This window comes from Hyaena hyaena, unplaced genomic scaffold (assembly GCF_003009895.1).
Source record: "Hyaena hyaena isolate Hyena2069 unplaced genomic scaffold, ASM300989v1 scaffold_138, whole genome shotgun sequence".
Classification (NCBI taxonomy): Eukaryota; Metazoa; Chordata; class Mammalia; order Carnivora; family Hyaenidae; genus Hyaena; species Hyaena hyaena.
Window position 1 is genome coordinate 2,938,158 of NW_024080770.1, and position 21,958 is coordinate 2,960,115.

General features: G+C 50.6%; 1 protein-coding gene across 1 annotated transcript in view; it reads right to left on the minus strand.

Moving 5' to 3' along the window:
- Positions 1–8,850: 8,850 nt before the first annotated feature.
- The window catches only part of KLHL29 (kelch like family member 29), a 224,394-nt gene continuing 211,286 nt past the window's right edge, over positions 8,851–21,958 (minus strand). The window contains exons 6-13 of the mRNA XM_039238265.1: positions 21,270–21,472; positions 20,308–20,567; positions 18,049–18,247; positions 17,723–17,905; positions 17,311–17,491; positions 11,791–11,984; positions 11,287–11,431; positions 8,851–9,214 (exon numbers count right to left, since the gene is read on the minus strand). Of these exons, the coding sequence (XP_039094196.1) occupies positions 9,031–9,214; positions 11,287–11,431; positions 11,791–11,984; positions 17,311–17,491; positions 17,723–17,905; positions 18,049–18,247; positions 20,308–20,567; positions 21,270–21,472 (1,549 nt within the window). The 3' untranslated portion in view covers positions 8,851–9,030. The remainder of the gene's footprint in view (positions 9,215–11,286; positions 11,432–11,790; positions 11,985–17,310; positions 17,492–17,722; positions 17,906–18,048; positions 18,248–20,307; positions 20,568–21,269; positions 21,473–21,958) is intronic.

The following is a 21,958-nucleotide window of genomic DNA, read 5'->3' on the forward strand; positions in this document are numbered from 1 at the left end:
AAATAAAACATAAAAAAAAAAAAAAAAAAAAAAAGAATTCACAAGTCTCATAGGTACACAGAACCTTGCCCTCACCTGAGGAGTGGAGTTTGCAAGGCTTCTAGGCCCGGATGCTCTTAGCTCTGCCCCAGCTCTACAGTGAGTGGCTGTGGGGGTTCTTAATTCCATTAGATGCCCACTGTCTCTTCCTCACATACGGACCACTGTCTCACAGGTGTTAGTGGTTTAATTGGGAGTTCCAGAGATTCCTTGTTACTTAGTTTTATTTTAGATGTTGTTCATGAGTCTGTGAATTTTTCATTGGGGTTTCTCTATTGTTAATGAGCTATCCAGGAAGCTTTTAAATTGTACTGCCATTGTTAACATCCTCTGCCTCAACTGTATTTTGCAGAGGGGTGCTGGCTCTTCTGCCAGGAGAGAGGGATCCTTTCTTTTTTTTTTTTTTATGTTTATTTTTGAGAGAGACAGAGTGTGAGCGGGTGAGGGGCAGAGAGAGATGGAGACACAGAATCCGAAGGAAACTCTGGGCTCTTAGCTGTCAGCACAGAGACCAATGTGGGGCTCGACCTCACAGACCACGAGATTATGACCTGAGCCGAAGTTGGATGCTCAACCTCCTGAGTCACCCTGGTGCCCCAAGAGTGAGGGGTTCTAAGTAGGAAACGAGGGGGAATGTGAAGATCTGCAGCAGTTGCTGATGGAAATAGGAAGGAGCCTCTTCAGGAACAACAAGAAGAAGGTGTGGGCAGCATGTGTGAGTCATGGCAGCAGCCTATGTAAATGTGGGTTTTTATCTCCTTGTAGTATCACCCCAAATGAAGCCTCAGCAGAGGCTGATAGATTAGGATTACAGTTAGGATTGTAGTTTTGCCTTCTTGGTCTGGTTGAAGGACCAGAATGTTAGGTCCTTGAGATAACTTCTGGAAGAGGAATTCTATGCTGGAGTATGAATGGACGTGAAACCAGGGTAACCAGAGTAGGACCACTCACTTGGGAGAGAATGGAAGGAATCTAGGAACTAAACATCTGTAATGAAACTAAAGAGCAAATATAAAAGGGGAGCCATGCGAATGTGCTAGATGGAGAATTTTGTCAGAGCTAGAGTTTAAAATTTCTTAGGTAGAACAGATACAGGTTTAAAAAAAGAGTCCGGTGTCAGGTGCAGCTTCATATATGTGATCCCTATAAGTATCAAATGCCTGGAATTTCCAGTTTCTTAACAAATGGTAAATCAGTAGGTGTTACTCTAACATCATCACAGAAGCTTGAGAGAGACAAGTAAAACCACAAGCTTAAAAAACTTGTGGAACTATTAATAAAAAACACATGAATAGTCTGAATCGTGTCTGTGGCTATCTACACAGAGCATAGAGCTTTCCTAATGTTCTCATTATAGCAACAAAGCAAAGTTAATTTTGACGTGAGATAGCATTATTTCTAAACATTGCGTATAGCTACTTATAGCATAAAGTTCCTTGGGAAAGTGTTGGAAATTAATTACAAATTTCTATTTTAGCATTTTAATGAGTGCAAAGTATTTTAACAAAACTTTGCAACAAAATATCCCTTTAAAAAGAAATGTGACACTCCACTGGCAGCATTGTACTTAATATGTTACTGAAATAAATGTTATTTGTGGTGAGAAGTCTCAAATTACTTCACGTATTTAAAGGAAACCTCAGTAAGCTGTCAGTTCTGTAGTTTACCACAGTTTAATAGGAAATTTCTTTAATAAGATTATGTTTAAATTGGAGTTGGTAGCAGAGAAAGGAGTAATTGCCTATCACACTATAAGAAATCAGTTTCACATCTTTGGAATGTTTCTTTACACTAATTTCCACATTGTTTGAGCTTATATACACACAGAATCAAAAAAGCAAAAGATCATCAAAAAGCACTTCCCCACCCCCCACATGCTGAAGCTTTATACTGGAATTGGATGAAAATTTATCTCACTAATACCACAAATGCTAATCTAAACACAAATATTAAATCAATTTTTTTTGTTTTAATAGTTTTAATGAGAATACTGGAATTAATGCAAAAATTTCAGCGTTGATTGGACAAGTGATTTCTCTGTTCCCTGATCTCTGATATAGTCCCCTTGTTGGGAAGATTGTCATGTTGTTTAAAATAAATTAATGAACTACAAAATGCCTGAGAATCTTTTCCAGAAATTGTCAGGTCCCACATTTGCAACTGTCACTGGATATATAGGTTAGGTATTTTAATTGTGTAGAGTGGTTATAGTGTGATTGTTTACTTCAGTCTTTAAAAATTTTTTAAAACAATGTTTATTTTTGAGAGAGCACGAGTGCAGGAGGGGCAGAGAGATTGGAGACACAGAATCTGAAGCAGGCTCCAGGCTCTGAGCTGTCAGCATAGAGCCTGATGCGGGGCTTGACCTCACGGACTGTGAGATGATGACTTGAGCCGAAGTTGTCTACTTAACCAACTGAACCACCCAGGTGCCCCTATTTCAGTCTTTTTATATTACAGCATAAGAGATGCTGAAATCTTTTTGGCACTTAGAAAATTGCAGTGAAACATATTTTGCTGTATTCAGGAAAAGGATTCATTGACTTTAAAGAATACTGATCTTCTGCTAACATATAAAAATGTATCAATTTAAGAAACATTTTGAGAATCCTAAATCAAAATTTGCTCCTGAATCTGTCACAATATTACCTTTACTTGCTCTTGTGCTTCTCTCAAAAGATGAGGGTCAGATGTATTGACCTGAGAATCCCATGTGACTATCTGAACTTACATCATAATTTTAGAAGAGAAGTTTTCTAGGGGATGGGGGGCAATTTGTTGCCAAATAAGTTTGGAAAACACTGCTTGTGTATCCATTTTAGTAAAATTGTTTTTGACCCTGAGAAGTACTATAGTAGAAGCCTGTTTAACCTTGTTTTACCTAGCATTTCCCAAATTTATTTAATCTCAAAATCTTGAACAGTATACAGAAGTTTATAGCAGCATAATTCTTAATGGTTAAAATGTGGAAACCACCAAAATGTCCATCAACTAATGAATAGATAAAACAAAATGTATCCATTAAAAACAATTTTTTTTAAGTATCCTCTCTGTCCAATGTAGGACTTGAACTCACGACCCTGAAATCAAGAGTCACGTGCTCTACCAACTGAGCTAGCCAGGTGTCCCCAGATGTATCTATATCCACTTAATATACCCGTCCAGTGGAGTATTGGCCATCGCAAGGAATGACCCACACTACAACATAGGTGAATCTTGAGAACACGATGCTGAGTGAAAGAAGCTGGAGACACGTGTGGTATGATTCCATTTATATGACTTGTCTATCATAGGCAAATTCCTAGAAACAGAAAGTAGATTAGTGGTAACTGTGCACTGGCAGTGGGGGAAGTGGAGAGTGACTACTAATAGATTCAGGTTTCTTTTTTGCAATGATGAAAATGTTCTGCAGTTAGGTAGTGGTGATGGTAGCTCAACTCTGTGAATATACTAAAAGCCACTGGATTGTATACTTTAAAAGGGTGAATTTTTTCATATGTGAATTATATGTCAATAAAGTTGTTATTTTAAAAATAACCATAAGAAAGAGGCTATAGCAACAACTAAGGCAAGAAGTCATGAGGGCTTAAAAATAAGGCAGTGGCGGTGGAGAGGTACTAGAGAGGAGAGGGTGGAATGCAGTCTCAAAGACTGATGTTTAGCAACAAGGATGCAAAGTGCCCAGGCTGAAGCCCTAAGCACAAAGGCCGATGGGTTGCATGGTGCACAGGTTTGCACTAGCAGTGGCCAGCTTCACCTAGAATGAAGGAGTTCTATCCATGGAGTAAATGAAAATGCATTAACAAAAACTGTTGCTTCTTTAGTCATCTGTAGACAATAGCGATGACTAAAGCACTGCACAGAATCATGGCCTTGCCTTTATACTTTCCATACCTCAAAACATTGTTCTTGTTGCCAGTAGAGTTTGAGTACTCTGTCACTACTCCTAGTCACTACTCCTTGCCTGTGGGAGAAGGTGAGAGGGCATGGCCCTTGCCTGCTGAGAACACAGTCTTATTGACCTAGTATGATCTACTCAAAGGCTGTCCTCCCCTTTCATGAGGAAGGACACTCAAGTGATCTGCCAAATGTTAGAGGGTAACAGAATATGTGGATTATAAATTTGGGAAGGTAAACACAGGTTTTGGGATGGTCTCATTTTGGACATCATGCAGTAAAGGCGGACATCTTAGAGTCGGCTCCACATTTCAGCTCCTTGACCCAGGTGGGAGGACAGTTGAACCTACCTCTTGGATGCCAAGGTCATGATATGCCCTTTGTAGCTGAGAATGGTGCAGCCAGTACTAATGCTGTTCCTCCCTTTCCTTCACTCTCCCAGGCGGGATGGTGGTCAGCAAGAATGTTAGGAACCCCTTGAGAGTTTACCACAGAGTGAAGGCTCACAGGAGTGTCAAATGAGGCAGCAGTGGATGGTCTGATACCTTCTTTCAGTGGACACTTTCCTTCCCCTAGAACCATTTCCTGTGCTGACATTCTCACAAGATATAGAGAAAATTGCTTCCCAGGAGGACTGTGTCTAACACAGAGCGGCATGTCTATCATATTAACAGAATCCTTTTTCTTAGTACAGATTTCTGAGGTGGCTTGAGGAGGAGGAAGGAGCCTTAGTCTTGAGTCATAGGAGCTATGTAACTCCAGGCAGCCTTGGCGAGGCCATGTGATGTAGCACAGACCCTCTGGAGTCTCCCTGAGTGGGGTTTGAATGCCAGTGTGCCTTAGACCAGGCTCTGTTTCACGTCTGGAACCTGTGGAGCCGGGAAAAGCACCTGCAGGATTGTTAGGGGGAATAGATATAATGTATGCAGAGCACTTGGGGTGTGGCAGAACTGTTAGCACATTCAGGTCACTTTTCTAAGGTTCTTTCCTCTTGAAGAGTGAAGGTGATGCCCTTTGATGTTTAGGGTGGTTGAGAGAATAAAATGAGATAACGTATGTAATTATGCTACACAAATATAGTATTGAGATTAGAGAAGCCCTTCACAAGGATCTTGGTTCCATTCCAGACTTTTAGCATTAATCCACTTATCCTTATGTGGAACTAGAATGTTTTCTTCTTTTATTATTGTCCTTTTCATTTTGCTTGACCTTTAAAGAACACGAAGAAGTTCATTTGCTTTGTGAAAATCTTCATGCATTGAAAGATATAATCCATTCACTCCTAGCCTTTAGGTTAAAAAAAAAAAAAAACCAATCTTGATTATTACTGGCAATTTTATTATCTGTAATTATTTGTTACTTTATTCTAAACTCTAACTTTCCCTTTTGAGTATGGTGGCCAAAACAGGAAATAATTGAGAATTTCTCAGACTAAAATATGGGGGAAATATTACTTTCTGTCCATGGTTCCCCATTAAAATATCTATATCTGTATCTTTATTATAAAAGTAACACCTCTTTATATACATTTTGGAAGAGAGAAGGAAAACGGCCCATAATTGCATCAGTACAACTAATAGTTTTATGACTGCACAGCTGGTTATTTTTATATACATATTTTACGGATCTTTATAGCTTATACTTTGTACATATCTTACATAATCACAGTCATATACAGGTATGAATCTTACAGCATGGTTTATAATGCTGCTTGTCTTTAGAAGCTATCTCTAGAATTGTAAGGATTCGGTGCTTTAAGTGCTTAGCACGGTATCTGGCATAAAGTTAGTGTCAGTAGGTGGGAGCTAGTTATTGTGGGATAGTTCCTGATAGATGCCCAGAAGTGGATTTACTGGGTCGGATACTTTTTAGGCTCTTGATACATGCCACCTGCCACACTGCTCTCTAGAAGCCATTTCAGGTCATAAAGCCCTTGGCACTATGAGTTTCTCTGCTTCCTCATCAGCATTTGGAGCTTTCCTAGCACCTCTCCTCCTTTTATTTTTAGATTAGAGAAGATAATTTAGTAGTGAAAAATAATACCTCTTTATCTAAGTTTCACTGATAACTGCCAATGTTGAACTTGTCTTATATTTACTAGCCATGTTTCCTCTTATAGGGTCAATGATCTGTTTAACAACTGGAATCACTTCGCGTTTTCTCACTGAATTATGTAGGCTCCTCAATAAAGATATTAATCCCTTGTCATATGGACTGCAAACGTTTTTCCTGACTCTTTTCTTCTTATTTTGGCTATGATTTTTTTTAACTTCACATGTGCACACGCACACAATGTGATCCATCTCCTCTGTGCCTGAGTCTTGCCAGGTCTGATGGTGGTACCTTGGGTTCAACAGGAGACACTCTCCCATAGTTACACGGGCTGATCACATGTGTCTTTTTTCTTCTTGTACACACATATCTTGTATGGTAAGAGTAAACAGGCTCTTCATAGGCCCAGAGAACACATTTTCCTTGATACAGGAAAATTAAGTAGAGAAGGAAGGTAGCTAACTAGACTATTGCTTGGTTTTTGTAACAGGTTATCATTTCAGCTCTTCGTGACTAGAATCTTCTACACATTCTCCATCTTTTCCTCTAGGACTGGTGTTTCTGAAGATACCATTGCAGATACCTATTTGGCAACTGTATGGTTTATCAATATAGGCCCTACTCGAGTTCTCTGAAGAACTCCCACTGCCACCAACCCTCGTCCACCTTCTTCACATGTTTTCTTGCAAGAAGATGCTAGGTCTTTGTGAGATTTGGGGGTTTCAGGGCACGGGGCTCTTCACATGGATGAAATGCTGGTGAATCTACCTTTTCCTACTACTCTTATTAAACTCGTTTCCCTGCAAGAGAGTTGAGCAAGCCTCTCTGGCACCCAGGAAGCCTTGTGTGAATATCCTTAGTCGAGCAAAGTCGGTCTGTGTATTCCCTTGCTAAGGAGTCCTGGCCTTTCTAATCATCAAGACCTGCACTAAAGGCTCTGAGAGAGCCCCACACAGCTGATGTGTGGCCTGCGTGGGCTTCCTCATCACTGTGGCCAGGATGGTGGCACACAAAGGCATTCCATTGGCTTCTGAGTCTAGATCTATAAATATATTTATTATAATATAACAAGAACTTAACAATAAACATATACTATGTACAATACCATTACAGAGAACCCTGTTTTGTATCATTCACAGAAATAGCCAGTGTTGCTCCAGTGTGATAGATGAGGAGAGAAGCGGAATTTCAATGTCGTCTGTGTTGAGTCTCGCTGACCACTAACGCCTCCTTGGGAGGCAGACGCGCGCCAACGCTAACATCAGCCCTGCCCCAGGCAGTTAGAGATTTGTGCTCCAGTCCTTGGGTTCACACTTGCACCCTGTTTGACATAAATACTTTAAATGACATACAACGTATGTAGTTTTGTGCTTATTACTTTTTAAAAGAATAAATAATAGTAAAAACTGCATAAACGAAGCTCGGTATCTTGTCCAAGTGGGAGCCACACTTGTAGTGCTAGAAGTTGATGCCAGACATTAGAACTGGAATTTTGTGTCATCAAATACCGAAAGATGGAAAGCACGTCCTGTCCTTTTCTCCTTAGAAATGGTTTGTATCATGAAATGACGGCAAGTTGACTTCCCAGATAGAAAAATGGCGAATGCGTATTTGGTACCAACTTCAACTAAACAAGCGCAGTGGTGGCGGCTTTCTTCTTGCCCTGGAATGGAAACTGATCACCGCGTGAGGTTTGAGGGTCTGAGGGCTGGCAGGAAGGCCTTGCTCTCGTGAGCCACGGTGTGACCTCCCTCCCGGCTCCCCTTTCTCTGGTTAATATGCTACAGGAGGAGTGGTTCTGCTCATGCCCCTCAGGCCGTGGCTTTCATGGCTCATCTACGAAGGCTGTCCCCATCCTGAGAGCTCTTGTGGCAGGTGCCTTAATATATAGCTATAAATATCAAAAATAGTCTCCTGTGCTTTGTAGACATCTATTCTCCCTCCCTCCCTTCTTCCCTTCCCACCCGGCCTGGGTCCTCAGCTTGACCTCATGGAGGGAGCTGGACTGGTGTCACGAGCCAGAACTAGTTTCCTTCTAGAACAGATCTTCCTTGACAATGCCTCCTTGAGGCACAGCTCTTAATGGGGCTGTCTGGGAGTTACTTTTTTTAAAAAATAAAACGGGGGCATTCACCCCCACCCAGGAGAGATCCTCTATTCTGCACATAGAAAAAATTAGAGCAAATGCCCCACTCTGGCACTACCTACAAAGAGCTTTGGGAATTCCCGCATTATCCCTCTCATGGCCTCCTCCTCCTCTCAGTACTTAAAAATAGCCTTTTTGTTTATCAAGAAAATGCCTTGGAAATCTAAATAATGCATACGGGACAAGAGAAAGCACGGTCACCCGTCCTCCAGCAAACACAAGGTAGAGAAACCTATGAAGGACAGAGTTCCTCCCAGCTCTCCCGGGGCTGCCCTGCGCTGCGGCTCCGGCCACATCTGGCTCTGCACGGGTGTTTGGGCCCGTCCTCGGCCCCGCAGGGACCAGCAGCCTCCCAGGCCTTGTGCGGCACAGGACTGTCCCTTCTCTTCTCTCGGCCACTGAAAAGCATAGATCGGTTAAAAACAAAAGTAGGAATCAAAGTGATAAGGACACTTTGATCTTATTCCCGGAGAGCCTGACACCTAATATTGTCATAGGATAACTGATCTATGGTTGTGTAGGGATCAAGCTTGCTCTGCAGGAAGGAAAAATCAGCTTCTCTCTCCCAGTTGAAAAATATGTGAAACTCTATTGCACCGGGCAGAGTGAGCGCCTCCGTTCAGAGCAAGTGCCTTTGCAGGAGCCCCTCCCCCCCCTCCCCGGCCCAGCTCCTCGGATGGTTGTGGTTCCTGCTGCTCGGAGCGCTATGCCCCCATTTCCCCCAAAGGCGAGGATGATTTTCTACATTCAATGTAGAGAGTATTCAAAATGTTTAGCGCAGTGATTTCTTTGATTGTGTCTATCGGCCTCTTATTGGTGTTGCTGAACATGGATCATTGTGAGTAGCATCTGCCTCACCAGACTTGTCCAGTCTCGTCGTGGGCTTTCTGCCGATGTCAGCCGCTTTGAATATATTTCTTTATCACAACGCAGCCGTGTCTGAACACAGGGCAGGGCATGTGGGGGAGCAGGGTCCATGTGTTGGTCGCAGGCTCATAGGCTTCCATGTTGCCCAGGGCCGGCCCCTCACTGCTAACGATGCCGCCAGTTGCATAAATCTTGCCATCAAGCACCACGGCGCTGTTGGGGGTGGGGTGGGGGGGGGGAAGCAGGGAGAGAATTAGACATTTAGTTGCCACCTTGGACCTGGAGATGGATTCTTAATACCCTGTCCTGGTGCAAGCTGCCTTCCCACCTCCCTCCGCGCCCTCCCCCTTGTGTAAGACTTGTAAGGGATCTCATTGCTTTTTTCTGCCCTGTGAGCCAAGCTGGTATAAGAAAGACACCTTTCCTACAGGGCCCGTCGGGATGTGTGCTCACACTACCCTCCGAGCTGTGGGTGACCCTTATGTACACTGGGCATCCCAGGACCTGCTGGACTGCCTAAAGACAGCTAGGAGAAGAGCCATGGCTGTGTACGGGCACTTGAATCAGTTCACCAAGTGTCTACTGAGCTTCACATTGTGTCGTCCACACAGAGACTTTGTACTGCTCAAATCACGAAGAGGATGTGCCTCACCAGCATGACAGCAGACAGGATACTTAGGAGCTAAGTCGTAACTGAACACTGACTACTTGACCGGGAAACTCGCCCTTGCCAAGGCACTCACGGTCAGAGCTTCCTGGTGTGATTGCTTAACATGAGTGACCCGGTGCTGCTGCCCTACCATGACTGCGAGGGCCGGTGCGCCCTCTGCAGTGTTGTTACCGCGGCAGCCTGGCTGTCTTCCTGTAAGAGGCTACGCTGGCTTGGTGCTGTTGCCTCAGTCAGCTGTTTCCATTGCGAGAACACCACTTCCTGTTCTCGCACTTGCCTGCACGTACTACCATCTGGCTGTGTGGTTCAGCCACCCCGTCAAACGTACCGCTGTGTCCGCGTACCCAGCCCTGCTTTCTCCCTCCTTTCAGCTACTGGCCGTGTGTTCCAGACTGTTCCCTGAAGCTGAACAGATACCCTTTCAAAGTCTCCACCTCTTAATGAAGTTCTGAGCCTGGGACAGAACATGTCAGCCTAGACATCTGAAGTTTCCAGCCTTATCTCCTGTGGTCCTATGCCAGCTGGGCCCTCACATTCCTCCCCTTCGTGGCCCATCTTCCCCCTGCTTCTCTTGCAGGACCCAGGTTATAGCTCCTCACGGGCATTAAGTCTTTCTGTGCCCACTTTTGGTCTCAGCTGAGGCCCGGGTGTCCTCCCCACAAGCGGTGCTCAAACTCCAGTTGTCTATTGCGGACAGTGTGGTCGGAACAGCCTCACGCACTGCCACCATTTGGAGTGTGTGACACGAAAGAAAGGCTCGGGAACTGTTGACTCTCCAAGCTAATGGGAACTTAGCAGTTATCTCGTCCAACCGCCTGTTTCATAAATAGGAGAACTTCCCCAGAGAGTGCAAGTCACTTGTCTAAGGCCGTCTGACACGTTAGTAGCAGGCTGCAGCTTTTCTAGCAGCAGCAGTGGCGATTCGGTCATTACCTCTGCACGGGCACAAGATGTCTTCAGGAAAGATCTGCTGTGGAAGTGTTGAAAACGTGGTTTCTGGGACCCCTTTTCTTTCCTTGTTCGTCTTAGTCCAGGAAAGGAGGGGCAGGGGCTGCTGTCTCATTGCCCACGGTAATTGGTTTTTCTGGGCCACGGGGCCAGGCAGACTGGGAACCAAACACCCTGTGACTGTGACCTCTCCCTGGGAGGGCTGGGCCGGGTGGGTTTCTGCCCAGTCAGCTGTGCCTTGTACTCTGCTCCCTGGTTCGGAGCATTCCTCGAAAAGCCACTTGTCCCATGTAGGGAATTCACGGCTCTGGTCTGGCACCGCCTCCTGTCTGTGCGGACGTGGTAGGCGGTCCTGGGGGAGAGCTGTCTTCCTAGCCCCCAGGAGAAGGCGTGGCCTCGAGGGACGTGGGGCTGGTGCCAGTAGGAAGCCCTTCATTTCTGGCTTTGAGATGGGTCAGCTGGAGCCACAGGGTAGGGCCTGGGGGCCGTGGGCTGCCCTGGGGCACTTCCCACTCTGCCCTGGCACTGACATCCATACCTGTGGCTGGAGGGGGCTGCCGCTTGGGTCCTGGGGATTGCTTCGGTCAGCGAATGTCGGGTAATCATTATTGATCTTTCCCTCCCTGCCCTCCTCCCCAACCCTAGCCGAGTCACAGCGGCCCCTCACCTGCAGAACTGGCGAGAGTGATTCATGTTTGGGCCTGCCTTAATGTTCCCTTTCTCGGGGTCGTAGATGGTGGTGGCTCTGGCATAAGCCCCGCCCAGGATGAAGACGAAGCCATTGAGGGTGACGGCGGGAGCGTACTTGTTGTCTGTGAGGAGAGCAGGGCAGGCAGGTCAGGGCAGCTCTTCTTGGCCTCCCCCTCCCCACCCTTTCCTTTACCAGCAGGCCCTCCAGAGGAAGGGCTCTGGAAGGGCTCCCAATGTCACTGGTTAACCTCAGGGCAAGGCCCGGGGCTAGCAGGCACCTGGCACACGGTCTGGCTCGCCCCCTATCCAGGTAGTGGGGTCAGCAGCGACACCTGGACTGGGGGTTTGCCTCCCCCTCCCAGCCCCCGGACAGGGGTCTGCAGCCTTAGCTGGCCCTCTGGGCTTCGGATATCAAGACAAATAAAACAGTGAGGTGGGGATGCCACGCTGGCCCCAGGCTGAGGAGGGAGCGGGTGCTTACCAATCATCGGGGACTCGATAAAGCTCCACGTGTTGGTCTGGGGAACGTAAGACTGTAGGACGCCCGCCGCTCTGCCTGCCTCGTTCACACCACCAAACACGTAGATCTTGCCGCCGCACACGGTGGCCGCTGCGGAGTGCACTGCCTTGGGCAGAGGGGCCACAGCCTCCCATTGGTTGGTAATGGTGTCGTACCTGTCGAGAGAGGAGAAAAAGAGCCCAATATCAAAGACGGGCCTAGCACAGGGCAGGGGTGCCAACCAAGGCCGCGGACACCGGGGGCACCGACATTTGCTTCCTGCCCTTGGCATCGCTGGCAGAGCCCGAGGTCACATACAGCCAGGGGCACTTGGGATGAGTCACTCAAGGCCACCTAGGTTCTGGCCCAAACTAGCCCTCTCGGCCTTCCTCCCGAACCCCAGTGCGCTCTTTCTTGCCTCTGTGCAGATTCTGGTTTCCGTTCTTCTGCTCACACAGAGCTCCCCAGCTTCACAGCCCCTTCATCCCTTTCCATCCAGCTCGTTCCTACTCTTGTGTCCGACAGTGCTGCCCTGAGCATCTCCCGTACACCCAGGCTCTGGGCTGGAAACTGGGGAAACAGTGGGCTGGACCAGGGAAGCACGAGAGGAGGTGGGAACAGGAGAGGTAAACTGACGGGGTTCAGTCATTAATTGATGTTGCCGTTACGGAAGGCAGAGCCACCTAGGATGACTCGGGGTCTCTGGCTTGGGAAACTGGATGTTGGGGGTGCTACTCAGGGGACAGAGAATGGAGGCTAGGGAGTCTGGAGGAGAGTGATGACTTCTGTTTTATTCATGGGGAGTTTAAAGCATCCACGGGTAACAAACTGGGGAAGTGCAGTGGGCAGTTGGATATAAGGATCTGTGGCCTGGATATGCAGCCGTGGGATCACTGTTGGCACAGAGATGGAAACTGAAGGTACAGGAGCTCCCAGGGAGTGTGTAGGCGAGAGTGAGACTGAGGAGCGGAGGACACTCTGAGGAAATGCTGGCCTTTAAGGGGAAACTGAGGGGAAGTGGTGGCAGCACGGGGTAGGGGTAGGGCACAGCTCCACAGGCTGGAGGTGTGATGGGAGGTCAAGAAGTCCTGGGGCGCCTGGGTGGCTCAGTCAGCTGAGCATTCGACTTTGGCTCAGGTCATGATCTCACAGTTCGTGGGTTCGAGCCCCGAGTCAGGCTCTGTGCTGACAGCTAGCTCAGAGCCTGCAGGCTGTTTCAGAATCTGAGCCTCCCTCTCTCTCTGACCCTCCCCTGCTCATGCTGTCTCTTAGAAGAAAAAAAAAAACATTAAAAAAAAGAAGTCCCAACAGGTTCCCGGTGCTCTCATCAAGAGCCGGTTGTGAATGGGAAGAGCTGGTTGTGACACGACAGGGAGAGACTTCTCTTGGTTGAAACTTAGCTGGGAAAGGGACAGAGAAGGTGGGACCTGGGAAGGCATATGGAGCTAAGAGCATATGGCTTTTATTGGTGGTATGCTGATAAAGGTGTAAAAACAAGCTCCCTAGGGGGAAAAGGTCCGGATAGGTAGCAATCGCTGATTTCTATGATGTAAATCATCTCATCTAGGCTGACTTCAAGCTACCGATGGCTCATGGCTGAACGTGGCATTGGGAAGAGACGCATGGCCCCGCACAGCCAGACGGAATCTCCACCGTACCCCCATATACAGACACAGCGGACATAGCACCTCCAGAGCATAGACAGTACAAAATATAGTTTAAAAAACAAAACAAAATGAAACAAACCCCAAAACAAAAAGTAGTGATGATTTTTGAGTATGGATTTCCTTTGTTTTTAATACAACTTATTTAGTTCTAAGTTTATAGGATTTGATTTTTGATAACACCTGTAGCTAACAACTGGCTTGCAGAATTCCTATAAAGGTAATAGCCACCTCTCAGGAGCCAGTAGGAACGAGCTGCAGCATACCCCGGATTTTATTTTAATTTTAGGGGGGACGGTTTACTTGTGTTTACATGCCGACAGGAAGGAGGCCAAATGGACAAGGAAAAGATTAAAGAGAGGGGAGGGCTGATAAAGGGAGGCTCCTGGTGGGGGGATGGGGTGCAGGTAGGGTCCAGAGTGGACAGGGGAGTGGTGTCCGTGTGGGCGGGAGAGAGGAAGGCAAGGATGGTGTGAGTGTCAGTACATCTGCAGGAGTGACGGCAGTGGGACCAGAGCGTTCTTGATTGATGGCTCCACCTTCTCTGTGAAGCAGAAGTCAGTGCTGGGAGGAGTGTTGGGGTCCATGGGGTAAGAGCCTCGACTGGAGAGGAGGAGACGAGAAACACATGCTCTTGAGAGTGAGAGACACTGACAGGACCCTGCAGCACGAGGGACCCAGTACTCATTGGATGACTTCACTTTGTCATGGGGCCAATCTACAGGATGGTGGACTTTTCTCCACCAGCGTTCAGCCCCGGGGGGGTAGGTGTGGAGAAGGGGAAGAGGCACGGGACTGAACAGATCTGTGGCACGTGCACTGCAGACAAAGTGGCAAAGTAAGAGCATGGGGAAGTGACAGAATGCAAGCACCAGACAAGGCAAGGACAACAGTGACAAGCAGCAGCTGGTGCGGAGGGACTGAGGATGGAGCAGACCGGCCAAGGAACTGCGGTGTCTGAGGTCTTCCTGGGCAGCCTGGATCTCAGCGTCTCAGCGTCTGTTAATTGTTCCTGGAGCTTCCACTTGGTGGCCCATCTACCACTCACCAAATGGCTCTTTTGCATGTTCTGGACCCAAGGTGGGCCCTCTGCTGTGGGCTGGGTTTTTCCCAGCACACCTTTCCTGGGAAGCACTCAGGACCCACTTTTTCCCAGGAGCCTCCCTGGGACACAGGCCATAACATGGTCACAGCTTAGTGATCCAGAAGATGGCCTCTCTTAGCCGGTGCCTCTGGCTTTGAGACGGGGATTAGGGGACAGGGGTGGGACGTCCAGCTCTGTGCCTGAGAAGACTCCAGATCTGAGAAGCGGCTGAAGTACCTTACAGGGCAGCAGGGGCTGATTGAGTTAAGCCCCAGATGAATGATATGTGGCTAATAGGCAATGCACTAAGTGTCTTTTTGGACAGTGTCAGAAGTTCAGATATCTGTTTTTTAAGCCAATATGGCAGAGATCCAAAGAGCTCCTGCAGAAGGAGCTGGGTGACAGTGGAAGATTATGTGGCTGTTAGTCTTCAGGCTCTCGGTATAATGGCACATTCCGCCAAATGCGAATTTCCCGAGAGTTTGTTATTCCAGGTGGCTGATTGCCAAGCCACAAGCCCTCCGTCAGCTCAATCTGTCAGCTTCCTGCTTGAGAAGGATATGCTAATGACATGCAAATGACCCTGTGGAGTGAGGCACTCTGCTATCATTTATCCGGTAACCACAGCTAACGCAATATATTGCTATGAAGTATTAGACCCAGTTATTTATATAATGATATAATACAGGTTTGTCTATGGCACTGTTGTTTTAATCTATAATTATATAATCTTGCTCTATTCCTGTAATACAGTAATGTAATATAATTATAATGTACCATATATCTCATTCATTATCAATATAAGAGCAATTTGTACCGTTAGCGCTTTCTGGGGAACAAAGCACCCTCGCCTGTCCCCATTACCCTGACCTTCTTGTCACCCTGAATTCTCATCACTGCCACCACGTGGCACAGAAAGTACTTGCCCAAAGAGGCTCCAGCTATGTTCCTCGGGAAGCAGTGCACGTCCCCTCTGCCTGTATCCTCCACCCCATTTGTATGCACACCACCCAGAGGTCTACCAGAGGGCTGAGGAAGGGCTCGGGGCACCCTGTTGTCCCGGGTGGCTCCCCATCTACTAAGGTTGCCAGGGTGGTTTGCTCACACTGTGCTCGAGCGGGCATTTCACAAGGTATTTCACAGGGTATTTCACAGTGGAATGAAGGCCCAGCCCCCAGGGGAGGCCAGTACAGGCTGCCTCCAGGCCCTGCAGAATTGCTCTCGAGCCCAAGGGGAGAGGAGCCTGTCCCCGCTCTTCGTGCATTTGATCCTTGAACAAATCCCTGTATTTATCAACAAGTATAAGTTTGCAAAATGAGTAATCAGCATCTTTGGAGATTAAAAATAGCTGACAAAAGCAAGACAGGATGACAGATCTAGCTCAGTTTACTCCTACATAGAAAATGTCTCCTCTTTCATGTGTTTATTATTGGATGACAAACGGTTGGGAGCTGGTGCTTCTGGAAGGCTTGGGATGTGATGGCCATGCAGTGGGTCCCACTGAAGGCTGTCAGCATCAGGGGTGACCCAGGTTCAACAGCAGTATTAATATCCTCATAATCACACAGGGATTCCCCATTATCTCCAAATCAATATGACAATTAGATGTTGTTACCAAGCCATCTCTGGGCTCCACTTGGGGGAGTTAAAAGCCCACGGTGAATATCCAGAGCTCATCTCACTCTGCAACTATCTTTGCTGTAACATTTGTCAAGTGTCCAATTAGCCACTGAGGGAAAAAATACAAATTGAGGGGTACGTGTGGGTCCACAGGCAGAAAGCTGTCACATGGGGAGATGTGCATTCTGTGACAGCTGATGACGTGGGCCAAGGGTGGTGGGCAAGCACGTGGCAAGGGCGTGGAAAAAGAGCTCTCGTGATCGGAGCTGTGACCTCCTAGGTCAGTCCTTGGGGACCAGCTCAGCCTAGCTTGTGGCTCTCCGGGCACTAATTTCTTACAGAGCAGGACTGCGCTGAGGCCTCTCCTGTTTGCTGCTGACACATGAGCCTCCCTGAGCTCTTCCTGTGGCTTCTCCCCACGGTGTCCGCTCTCTGCAGGGATGGGCTTTGCACCCCGCCAAGTGTCCACCTCCAGCCTATGCCCCGTCTGCCTCAGCCTGATCCCCACGCTACGTGTGGCAGGTTTTAAAGGGGCCTCCATGAGGAAGCCAGCCTGGAACTTCCAGCAGAGGGCAGGCTTACACGCATGGCTCTCCGGCCCATTGCTTTGTATTCTAGAGAATTCCAGACGGTTGGCCAGACCTGCATGCAGTGACTGTTCCCCGTGTTGCAAGCAGGTTTCCTGAGATGTGTGGGAGAGAGGGAGGAGGGGGCTCCCCGGTGTGGAACCCCCGCTCGGCAGGGACCTGGAGGCACAGCCACCAATGTGGCACACACGTGGGCTATTGCTTGCAGCTTCACCCCATGTCCCAGCACGGCTCTGGGCTGGGACTTCCGGTGCCAGTGCGCCTCCTAGCTGCCTGGTCAGGCCAGCAGTGCCCATCTGGTGCCTTTGCACAGCTATCCCTCCAGTTTGTCTGACCCCTGAACGGGACAGGGGTGCCTCCTCTCAGCGGCTGGACAGCTCTCTTCCTTCCTGCTTCCCTCTCACCACCCTCGGTGGTGTATTTGCTGTATTTGAAAAGCCTGGGACCGCCACCCTCTAAATGTTCTGTCTCCAGTCGGCCTCGGCTGGGTTGGTGCTGGGGTGGAGGAGCATAGTGATTTTAGCTTTCGTGATTGTGGCCTCATTACCTCTCCACGTGGTCCACGTTGCCTGCCACGCCAAGTCCCCCGAGGGTGTAAATCTTCCCATCGTAGACAAGGCTGTTGTGCCGGCAGCGGGGGACCGTCATTCTGGAGACGAGGTTCCAGTTATCGAGCAGGGACATGTAGCACCAGACATCGGCCAGCGTCACCCCTGATTCCATCCCACCTGTGAGCAGCACGGGAGGTCCAGAGAGCGGGCAGGGAGTGAGGAGGGGCCCCGGGCCACGCAGGCCCAGCCCCAGGGGCAGGGAGAGAAGGCTTCACCTGCAAAGGAGATGCTTCTGGGCCTCAGCTTTCCCTAGCCCTGGTGTGGGGAGGGGAGCCCTTAGGAAGTCCCTGCGGGGTCCCCAAGCCAGCCCCAGGGGACCTCACCTGAGAGGTAGACAGGGGGCCTCACCTGAGAGGTAGATGTTGTCTCCAGCACTCACTACGCTGAAGAACTCTCGGTCGTAGAAGGGCAGTGAGGCGAGGGGGTACCACTTGTTGTTCTGTGGGTTCCAGCAGGTGACGGCCACCAGTGAGCGCTGGGTCATCCCCACCATCTGACGGCCCCCAACCAAGACGATGACCTCGGCCACACCTGCAGGGACGCAGATGCGCAGCCTTCGGACACATCCCTGTGCTGGTAGCCTCTGCACCTGGGGCCTCCCGAGGGGACTGCCCAGAGTCGGGGCGACCCCACGGCACCCGCATTTGGGGAGTTCAGGACACGCCCCTCAGTACCTGCGGAGAGGCGGGGCCGGGTTCGGGGAGTCTGCATCTCCTGGCGGGCGTGGGGCAGCATGTGGTAGCGCTTGGCCTCATTGACCAGGTCCCGACATGCTTCGGACGACTTGATCAGCTCCTCGTTGTCCACCACGTTGAGCAGGTAGCTGGGGTGGATGAAGGGGAGGCGGACCACGGCCAGGAGCTCCGCGGCATACTGCAGGGAGGGGGGACACGGGATCGCCTGAGGTTACATGGACCCAGCCACCTCTGCTGAGTCGGATTGAGAAGACAGGAAGGAGGGGTGTGGTACTGCGCATGGGTCATTCCAGTTGCATCTGGCTTGAGAGTGTAGACACTGCTCAGCCCTGCTTCAACAGTGAGTGGGGGGGGGTCCCGCACCAGCCAGAGGCGAGGACTGGGGGAGGTCGGGTGTGCCGCAGCTGACCCTGGGGCGGACCATCGCTCTGCCTCTGCGGCACCTCCTTCCTGCCTCCACCCAGCTCGTGGGCTTCTGCTTCACCCCGGGGCTGCAGGGCGACTGACATGAGCGTCCTGATCCCTGGAGGGGAGGACTGGGGCAGGAAGTCAAAAACCGGCGGGTCGGCCTGGGAAGGCTGACGGTGACCGTGAAGACTGCAAGTCACCCCCGTCACAACCTGTGTCTCTCCAGTACCGACGAACCCCTTCAGTGGCCCCCCGATGCGTCAGACTGGCACCTGGACCCTCCCATCTGCATTTTCGTGGACTGACTCGAACTCCCTCCTGCCTGGCAAACCCTTTGCTCACCGCTCAGCTTTAGTTTCATCCAGCAAACCATTGGGGACCCTTCTTACTGGGAGTGCAAAGCCCAGTAAGACCGGTGTCTGACTTTCGGGTGTACACAGGAAAATGGGGGGCGGGGGAGGATCCATTACATAAACGGCACTAGTGGGGCTTCAGGGAGGAATCCAGTTAGGGGGGTTGGGAATGCAGGATGGGAGGCTTCCCAGAGTGGATGACGCCTGAGCTGGGTGTGGAAGGATCGCAGATTTCTGCAGGCCGCCCGCGGAGAGGAGGGAGGACACCGCAAGCAGACGCAGTCATGGGAGCGGTAGGGAGGTCGGTGCACGTGGGGAATTCTCTGGAGCTTATTCTTGTCAGGTGCAAACGGTCTTTGCAGGGGGTGGAGGTGGGTGGATGGGTGTGGTGGAGGTTAGTGGAAGCCAGGGTCTCTCTTGCTAAGGCCCGTGTGGTGTTTCCTGCAGTCGATGAGGAGCTCACGGGGGGCTTTAATCAAAGAAATTACACGATCAAACGTGTCCTTTAGGAAGACGGCTGGCTCAGGCTGCAGGGTCAGAATGAGCTTGGAGTGGGGGAGGCCTTCTCCAGAAATGAATCTTGCCCCCTTCCCACCCAACCAGAGCACCCGCTTCTCCTGGTTTCAGGGGCTAGGCCAGGGTGGAGGGCTCGGTGCCACCCATCCCCAGCACCTGTCCTTCCCAACTCATGCCACTTCCTGCTCCACATACAATGAAGTTCCCTTGTCATGTGTCACTCAGCTGTCTCAGGGTGTTGTGGGCCAGGGCCTCCCGTTTGCTGCTTTCCAGGGGGGCTCTGAGCTCCCCTGAGAACTACCTGTGTCTGTAATGACTCCTGGGGGGTGGGTCCCAAGGCAGTCTCTTTCTGAGCAAGGCCTTCAGCTCGTGCTTTCTGGCCCAAAGATCCTGTTGGGTTGTGATCGGATTCTGATGACTAAGAGGCCCCTCTTGGGGACCCTGCCCTCCTCTCCTTCTGCCCTGGACCCTGGCTCCGATTTCCCCAGCTGTCCCCCCTCCTGGCCCCGCCGAGGGACTTCCCTGCTGTGATGTGTGCAGTGGTTTCCCATCTCCAGTGTGGTTTCTATATGGTCCGGGTGCCCTCCCCCCTCTCTGTAACCGGAGTTACAGAGCCTCAGATCTCCTGCCCGGTCTGAGCTCACAGGGGCCCCGGGGCACCAGCCTCTCCCTGCAGGGCCCTGCAGCCTCTGGTTGGCTTGAGTCTCCTTCAGGTGGAACACCAGCCCTTCCAACCCTCTGGCGACTGACCTCTCATCTCTCATCCCTCCCTTTCCTTCTCTGCTGCCCGCAGTGGCAGTCCCAGCCTCCCCCTGCCTGGGCCTCTGGGCTCCTATTCACCCCGCTGATGGTCTGAGCGGGCCGTCCTGCCTCTTCCTCCTTCCTGCACCCTTGCTCCGGACGCCATCCCTGCACTGTGCCCCAGCCACAGGGAGAAGGGGTGGGTGGGGTGAGGGGTTACCTGTGCACGGGACACAGGGTCCTTCTTGATCCATTTGATGACGGTCTCATATACTAGTTCCTCGGCCTTGGTGTTGAGGCTGTCATTGGAGATGTAGGCGATGAAGTCGTCCTTGGAGACGCTGAGGATCTCCTCCTGGGCCGCCACCTCAGGGAAGATCTGCAGCGCAAAGGCCTTGGCCATGTGGTAGAGCTCGCTGCACTGCATGGCCTCAGCCATGGCCAGCACCCCCAGGCAGTTGCTGGCCGTCAGCTGCTTCTCTGGGGGCAAGAGCACAGGACCACTGACCACAGGACCCTGGAAGGGTGGCCATCCATTCCTATCACCTGACACTCTGGATCCCTCTCTGAGCCCATGTCCTTGTGACCTGCCTTCAGCAGCCAGGGGCCCCACAAACCATTTCCGGTGTCCCTGGAGCTGTGGATGGACCTTCTGGGTTCCTCTCTGCCCTGTCACATGCTTCCCCTCCTGGGAGCTCCCTCTGCTCCCACAGGTCCCAGCAGAGTGTGAGGTATGGAGTGTCAGTGCTGGGCCTGGAGGCTTCCTCACTCCCGTGAGCCTCAGAGCTTGGGCCTGGGCTGGGGGCAGGGGTCACGCTGAGGCTTCCAGTGTCTTCTAGAACTATGACAGCCTCTCACTTTAGAATCACACCAGCAGTAACACCCCTCCTATGCCCACCCGCCACCCCCATGGGCCTCAGCCTCACCCCACCTGGCCTCTAGACCGGGCATCAGTCCAGCCAGCCCTCTTGAGGTCTGGCTAGCGGTGGCGCTAGCCTGGACGTGTCCAGGTCTGTGTCAGGGCACACAGCCGGATTTTCATCTCCAAGCTGCCTCGGGAAATCCAGCTCCACCCTGAGATGCACACACACACTTCCCTCTGGATCCTCACTGTTTCCGAATCTTTTGCCCACCCGCGCTGTTCCCTCCAGGCGACCCACGCGCTCCCCCCGCCAGGCTCACCGAGGAAGGACACACAGACTTTGCAGAAGGTGTGGAACTGAAACTTGCTGGCCGCCTCCAGCAGCGTCTTGGCGTTGGCCGAGTCGATGACCAGGGAGCCCGTGTAGACAAACTCCAGCAGCAGTTCAAGGACGTCGGCCTGCAGGTTGGACAGGACGAGCTCCAGCTTCTCCCGGCCACACTGGCTGCCGTCTTGCACAGACCTAGGCACAGAGACCAGGGTGTCCTTACCTGTCACCCCGCGGCCACAGCGCCGCCTCCTCACAGGGCTAGATCTCCCTGCACGCCTCAGCCACGCCCTTCACTTTAGGACTCAAGGGACACGGCAAGGACACGCCTGAACCTAACGACCTTACACGGGATCTGAAAGAGAAGAGTCTGACCAGAGACGCCCAAAAGAACAGAAAACCTTGCTTATCACTACTTGGCATGTCCATGCAAAAAAAGATGCAAATCAAAAAGCATGAGCTGTGGATGGGACGAGGACCAGGACTGGCCTCAAAGGGAAACAATACGGTTCGGCCCCGCCGGGCCCCGGCAGCCTCCAGGGGGAGAGCCGCTGGTGTACCGGAGGCTCCCAACCGGCCGTGAACACAGCCAGTCCAGAGCCGTCCCTCGATCGCCCCAAGCCGTCCCAGAACCCTGACTCCAACCCCACCTATTTCCAAAAACATATTGTTTCCTTTTTT